Source organism: Sorex araneus, chromosome 3, assembly GCF_027595985.1.
Source record: "Sorex araneus isolate mSorAra2 chromosome 3, mSorAra2.pri, whole genome shotgun sequence".
In the NCBI taxonomy this organism is placed as follows: Eukaryota; Metazoa; Chordata; class Mammalia; order Eulipotyphla; family Soricidae; genus Sorex; species Sorex araneus.
This window is the reverse complement of record NC_073304.1, coordinates 77,378,886-77,386,879: the sequence shown is the minus strand read 5'-3', so window position 1 is coordinate 77,386,879 and position 7,994 is coordinate 77,378,886. Positions and strand designations below refer to the sequence as shown.

At 33.5% G+C, this 7,994-nt stretch overlaps 1 protein-coding gene across 1 annotated transcript; it reads right to left on the bottom strand.

Annotated features, from left to right (window-relative positions):
• Nucleotides 1-2,353: 2,353 nt before the first annotated feature.
• LOC129403598 (olfactory receptor 4K1-like) lies at nucleotides 2,354-3,289 on the bottom strand. The gene has a single exon (XM_055132863.1). It carries the CDS (start codon nucleotides 3,287-3,289, stop codon nucleotides 2,354-2,356), a length of 936 nt encoding a protein of 311 aa, XP_054988838.1.
• Nucleotides 3,290-7,994: the final 4,705 nt, after the last annotated feature.

Below are 7,994 nucleotides of genomic sequence, written 5' to 3'. Positions count from 1 at the left end.
TTTTCTTTCAAAAACATGTGAAAGGTAAAAATATACCAAACGGTGCAGTAAGAATTAAAAAGTGGCTAGAACTGGAAGACTATCTCTCACACTATGAATAATTGATCAAATCAGACACTCATAAATTTTAACTTTTCTCCTCTTTTTTCTACTTTATTTCCTTCTCTCTCTCTATCTCCTCTATCTCTCTGTCTCTGTCTCTGTCTCTCTCTGCCTCTCTCTCTCTCTCTCTCTCTCTCTCTCTCTCTCTCTCTCTCTCTCTTGTTTAGACACACATCCAGCAGTGCTCAGGGCCTACTCCTGACTCTGTACCCAGGGAATCAAACCTGGGTCAGCCACAAACAAGGCAAGCATCCTAACTGTTGTCCTACTACTTTGTTTGGCCTTTGCATTCCCTTTAACTCCCCTTCAACTGAGCCTTCCTCCCCTAGACCACTCATTTAATATGGAGATACTGAAAATCAGAACAGAAAAACTTGACTTTCAAGAGTATTATCAAAAACTCTCCATTTTTACCAACGGAAGTTTTTTTGAAGAAAACTAAAAAAATACTACCAGCAACACTATGACTTTCTTAATATTTATTATGCATAGAAAAGGCTTTTGGCACTATACAAAAGTAAATAAAATTTAGTCGAGTTTAAGAGATAAAACTAAACAGAACAAAAGTGAAGTTTCAGAACACTTTTGTCTAGTAAGACCATAGTTCAAAAATGGTATGTTTAAATTTAAAACTCATTTCTACTAGATTATCATGGCTTAGAATATAGTTAAATAGCCATGTATATAAATACTAACTGAAGTTCTACAGTATAGATAGAATACTGAGATTAATTTAGTTTTACTATTTTTTTGTAAACAAAACCTTAAAAAAATTCAATGTAGCATTTGGATTTTGTCAGAAAGATATTTTATAATGTGATTTATTTTGCCAGAGAATGAAATGAGAATTATAGTTAGGTGAAAAGATGAGTATTCAAACCTTATATGACTGAAACCCAATCATGAACAACCTTGCAACTGTGTATCTCACTGTGATTCAATTAAAAAATTATAAAAAAGAATTAATAGATATGGAAATATATATTACAAAATAATCAAAATTTTACATCTTACTTCTATTTTAATCAGTTTAACCCTAGCAAGCTACCAAGAGTATCCAGCCTTCACTGCAGAGCCTGGCACACTACCCATGGCATATTCAATAAGCCAAAAACAATAACAACAAGTCTCACAATGGAGACGTTAAGGGTGCCCGCTGGAGCAAATCAATGAGCAACAGGACAGTGCTTCTTATGTTTTAAGAAAAGCATTGATGAATACATGGGTCTAAAGAGATAGTTCAACAGGTGATGTGCTTGCCTTGTACACAGCCAACCCGGATTCTATTGCTGGCAACCCATATGGTCCACAAGCACCACCAGAAGTAACTCTTGAGTTCTGAGACCAGAGTAACCTTGAGTGTCATGGGTTGTGGCCCAGAAACAAGCAAACAAAGGATAATAAATATATATACACATATAAAAGTAATTTAGGTATGGTTCTCAGTTGCAAGTAATCAATGCCATTTTTTGCAATCAAATATTTTAAGTAGAGATGGAATTAAATTTTTTTGAAATTAATTACTTTAAACATAATGTTTTGTAAATAATTTCAAAGGTAGAATTTTCAGTAACTAATCTGGAATTTCTAAAACCAATTTATCTCACTTAAAAACACGCAAAATTCATGTATAGATGTATATACTGGTGATAGTGCTTAAAAATCTTGAAAAGAAAATAATCTTGAATTATAATGACCAGAAATACATCTAAAGTTACATAAAAGGAAACAGAAAAGTACTGAGACAATACCACACAGGAATAATTATTAACAAATGAATATATAATCAAAATATTAATATAATCTAACAAATACATATTAATGAGGTAACAATTTTTGTTTAAATTATTATTTTTTAAAATAACTCAATATTTGAAACACATTAAAGATATTAGAGACTCAACTTACTTTTACATTCTGATTGCAAATTACAAAAATATTATATCCTCAATTGAAGACCATAAACTTTGGTATTATTCTACATTTATGTTCAATGGAATCTAAATTATTTAAGTGATTTTGAAGTTTAATAAACATTTTCAAGATAATTTGTAGTTTAGAATTAACAACAATGAAAAATTATTGATTATATTTATATAGTACAGCAGGAATTAGTTTGGTATCATTCTATTTTACTAAAAAATACAATTCAATAATTCAGTAACACATATTAGCAAAAAATATTGGCATAACTGGAATACAGTGGAGGTTCTTCTTTCCTATTCAGGATCATGCATCCTCACTGAAAACCCTAGTTTTTCCATGAGCTAATATGACGGTTTCTCAACTTTCGCACGGCAGATTTAAAATCTTCATTCCTCAGAGAGTAGATAATGGGATTTAATAAGGGTGTACAAACAGTATAAAACACTGAAAGATACTTGTCCACAGAAAGTCTGCTAAAAGGCCATATATAGAAATAAATGAAAGGCCCAAAAAAAAGAATCACCACTGTGATGTGGGCAGTAAGTGTATAAAGTGCCTTGGAAGAGCCACTGGAGGACTTCTGCCTGACAGTTTTCAAAATAATGGTGTATGAAACACTTAAAGCCAGAAAACAACACAGTGCTATTAAGCCACTGTTAGTTAAAGTCAAAATATCCATTTCATATGTATCCATGCAAGCCAACTTTATCACCAGGGGAAGGTCACAAAAGAAGCTATCTATTTCATTGGGGCCACAGAAAGGCAGATCCACTGTAAAAGCCAAGTGACTCACAGAATGAAGAATACCCACAGACCAGGAAATAATCACGAAAATTATACAAAGTTTTTGAGTCATAATTGTGCTATAACGCAGGGGCTTACAAATGGCTACAAATCTGTCATATGCCATACCTACAAGCAATATCATCTCACTCCCAACAAAACTATGAAGAAAGAATATCTGGGCCATGCATCCCTCAAAAGAGATTGTTTTATGTTCTACAAAGAAGTCAAAAAGCATCTTGGGTGTAGCAAAATTAGATTGGCAGATATCAATGAAAGAAAGATTACAGAGCAGAAAGTACATAGGAGTGTTCAAATTAGAGTCTGACAAAATAATAACAATAATAAGAATGTTTCCCAGCACTGATGCCAAATATACTAAAAAGAAAAAGGAAAACAAGAAAATCTGAAGTTCCCATGAATTAGAGAGTCCCAGGAACACAAATTCAGATACCACTGATTCATTTGTATGAGCCATGTGTCCAATCTATAGTTACCTAAATAAAAGATAATAAGAAAAATATCACTATGATTTTTCCTGTGTATAATAAATATGCAACACAGCATTATAAACTTTCAATTAAAATTTAATGTAATATATCTATTTAGTTACCTGTATCTTAATTCACAGATATAGGTTCATGGAATGTTGCAGAAGTATAAAAATAGAATACTTGTTATGGATTCTATAATGCTGTGGAAGATAGAAAAGCCCTATTAAAATTTTAAAGAAACAAAATATCATAGGCAGCATATCATCATTATTAACAAGAGGAAGTAATTATGATAAACTGATTTAAAAAAAAAGGTGTCACTGACTCAGTAATCGTCAAGCTGAAACTTTTCAAAAGATTCGAGTTTTCAAATCTTTCACATGACTAATTGAACATCTTCATTCCTTATTCCTCATTCAATCGAAGCTAAGTATATTTCAAGAATAACAGGATTAGAGATAATCAAAGTAAAAATTTGAGGGACTCACACAGGGAGACATGGATGGGATAGCCTTGCTGGAGGAGAGAGTATACCAAGGAGAAATAGAATGCAGTTGCAAAAACAAATCAGGAACAAATAAGCATGCAATTATCCTGGAGTACAAGATAGAGTGAACTAGATGTCCTTGAGACTGAGGACCATAAAGTGTTTGACAGTGGTAAGGAAACTTAGTAGGAACGTCAAGCCATAATATCAAAGAAGAGATAATAGAGATATCCTGAGATTTTTGAAGCCCAACTGTACTTCATATGTGTCTTCAACAACAGTTAATCAAAGTTCACCTTCTATTTTAAAGATTAAACTTAATCACCTTACTTTAATCTCATCGTAAACACCAGATGATCTAAACTAAAATAAATACCTTCAGAAAGATGATGTTTTCAGTAATATATATAACTGTAATTATTCATATTATATATATCACTGTTACATATAACTGCACGTAGTGAATTCTGAATATATAATAGGTTCTCAAATGAGAAATTCTATGTCATGTTTAAACTTTTCTTTTTTTTTTTTTTTGAGTCACACCCGGTGGTGCACAGGGGTTACTCTTGGCTTTGCACTCAAGAATTTTCCCTGGTGGTGCTCAGGGACCATTTGGGATGCTGGGAATCGAACCCGGGTTGGCAGAGTGCAAGGCAAACACCCTACCTGCTGTGCTATCACTCCAACCCCTAAACTTTCTCTTATCGATTTTATGATATTTCGCTTAGCATTGAGCTACAAAGAAAGCCCTACTCAAACTCCAGTAGTTCAGGAAACATTTTAGCTCTGCCCTGAGTACCAAATAATACACAGTAATGGAATTTATTTAAATCGACCTACTATAATAAATTGGCAGAGCCTGGCAAGCTATCCGTGGTGTATTTGATATGCCAAAACCAATAACAAGAAGTCTTATACTGGAGACATTACTGGTGCCCGCTTGAGCAAATCGATGAACAACAGGATGACAGTGTTACAGTGCAGTGCTACTATAATAAATATTTAAACATCTAAAAGAAAAATTTCTTTAGTTAAACAAATTTAACTCATTTAAAATGTATAAAATATTTATTTCACTCTGAACCACGTCTTCCTCTTTCAAGAGCTCCATCTTCGCATTTGATTTATAATATAAAGTTTTTAATCGTTTTAAGTATAGTGCACAAAGTTAAGTAACTCATGAATATAACCTCTCTATTAATCACAGGGTTATTATCTTTTTGAGAAAAATTCGGGCCAAAACTGGTGTATATTTAAAGGAAAAAGAGTGCCATTTCTTAGCCTAAAAGAGTTCCAAAAGGGGTTCAGTTTTTAAATATAAAATTTGACAACATAAGGAACTTATTATACTGTTCAACCCATTGCAGAGCCTGATATGATAATTTGATAAAATAACATTAAAAGAGAAATGAGAAAATTGGAAGGGAGAGAGAAAGAGAAGGAAAAAGAGAAAGAAAACAAAATGGCTAACGAGTAAGGTAAAGTTATATTTTTAATGATCATCTTGTTATTAAAATTTGTTAAAAATACATTTCATTGAAAATGTTTATCAGCTTTTACTTTTCAAAATATAGATAAGAACCAGCAAATTCTTTCCATACTAATATCATATTGAGTTCCCAATCCTAGTAGAATAGACCAGGTGCAATGTTAAGGTTTATTTTCTTTGTAAAAATTAGGTAGGTGTCCTTAGCAACACATAGTCCTTTGTGATTATGTGACTTACCTGAGAAGAGAAAACTAGTTTACATAGGGCTATTTTCACCTCTAAAATTCTTCTAAGTGTGAAACTTAAATATGGAGTTTATAAAACTCACTAAGACTTCCCTGAGCCTTGTACAGAGCACCCAGGAACTTCTTCCTGAATAAATCATTCACTTTTATATTATCAATATATCTCAAAGTAGAAATTTTTTTCAGGTCATCAAATGCCATAAGAAAATATTCTCATTCCTGGTGATAAACCAAGTTTGATACAGATAAATTATCTAACACTAATACATAGTATCTCTGACATGTCAATAAAATTATGAAGCAATAAACATGCAGAATTTTTCTTTTCATTAATTTGTCTTATAATAGTGGTTACATAATGTTTGGAAGCACAAAACAAAGCAAAACAGAGCAAAAAAGGGGGACTTTATCAATTAGTTCTCTACGTTGGTAGTTGCTCCTTCATTCCAAGCAAATATTCTGTAGATAGAAAGTGTAGAAGAGATAAATAATGGTGAGAGCACACTTCCTTTGTTAAGACACTGATCCAATAACAATCAGAGCTGCCCTATACTGATGCAGTGAGAGATTCATATAGACACTGAAGCAGAGAACTGGAACTTGCCTCTTCCAGACAGGTTCCAAATTTGTTTGAGACAAAATAACCTTCTCTTGACTATATTCTAGCTGCTTATTTGCCTAAGAAGACAGTATCACAATTAGGAATCTGAAACAAAAGTAACCTCTTTCAAATATACATCCTAATTCTTCCTTATTTTTCTCCCAATTTGGTTTTCCAGTGTTAGAAAATTGTTACATAATGTTTGCTATAAATATTCATACCAAAACATTTGGAACAGTCTTCACTTGAATTTTAGCTTGATCCCAGCACTAAGCTATGCAGGAGTCATGGTTTTTTTCCTGAGGTAGAGAGAGGTCCACTCACTCCTCTCTCTGTACAATTACTGTGTCTTTAGGCAAGGCTATATAAAGCCACCACTTTTTTTTTCCAAGAAACAGATTTCATTGGGGAAGTGAAAAGTTACTCTTCAGAGAGCTGTATTCACCCTGCAGTGGGGATAATTATGTTTTTCAAAAGATAAACAATTCATGAGTGAAAAAAAAAAGCAGTTCTTAAAAAAAAAAGTTTGTTGGTACATAAGCATACAAAGGATAATTTTATTTTAAATAACTTTCATTCAACAATGTCTTCCTGTCAGTAAAATTATCACACAATCTTAATAATGATAAAGCCTCTGGGTAATTTCTTCTAATGTAAGAGTCCACTACATTAGGACACAGTTCAATTTATTGCTAAAGTTTTTTCCTAGTCTTACTATCTTTAGTTAAATAAAACAAATTAATTTGTACTCAAACATGAGGCTTCTTCAAATATTTGTAGATGTTCTCAATGTCTCAAGGATAAATTTTCTATTCCTCCATAGAAAATTATCAACAGTCAGGGCTGGATTCATAGCACAGCAGTTAGGGGTTTGCCTTACACGTGGCTAACCCGGGTTCAATTCCCAGCATCCGATATGGTCCCCTGAGTACCGCCAGGAGTAATTCCTGAGTGCAGAGCCAAGAGTAAGCCCTGAACATCGCTGGGTGTGACCCAAAAAGAAAAAAAAATCAACAATTAGCAAGTATATTTTATGTTTTCTAGAATTTCAAAGATTGTGATGAATATTTGTTTGAAATAGTCATCTTAAAAAACTTTCAGAGAACTTTGAAGCACTACGTAGGGAGTCCTGAGACGACCAGATGTAGGTCTTGGCCCCTGGCAATGCTCATGGACTATGCAGATTGAATACAAGGTTGGCCATATGCACATAACCCCTTTGCAATCTCAATAGTCCTTAAAAGAATGTTGGGGCTGGAGCCATAACACAGTGAGTAGGGCGTTTGCCTTGCATGCACCTGACCTGGGTTTAATTCACGGCATCCCTTATGATCCCCTGAGCACCACCAAAAGTGATTCCTGAGTGCATGAGCCAGGAGTAACCCCTGTACTTCGCCAAGTGTGACCTAAAAAGCAAAAATAAATAAGTAAATAATCTTTAAATAATATAATGGAAGATAAAATTTTTATCACATAATACATGTGTATAAAAACACGTTTTTGGGGGCTGGAGCGATAGCACAGTGGGTAGGGCGTTTGCCTTGCACTAGGCCAACCCGAGTTCGATTCCCAGCATCCCACATGGTCCCCTGAGCACCGCTAGGAGTAATTCCTGAGTGCAGAGCCAGGAGTAACCCCTGTGCATTGCCGGGTGTAACCCAAAAAGCAAAAAACAAAAAAGCAAACAAAAAAAAAAAAGGTTTTGTGTGTGTGTACATATATATGTGTGCATCTTTTATTAAAGTGTTCACATACATAAGTGTGCACAGTCTCACATAACGATATCTTTGAATGAGAAATACTTTGAAAACTAAGCATGCAAATTGAAAATTAATTTTTTTAATTTAGTGTAATAAATATATTC

Bases quoted from the DNA above. Each gene is read 5' to 3' on its own strand.
- LOC129403598 (XM_055132863.1), bottom strand. From the start codon at position 3,289: ATGGCTCATACAAATGAATCAGTGGTATCTGAATTTGTGTTCCTGGGA.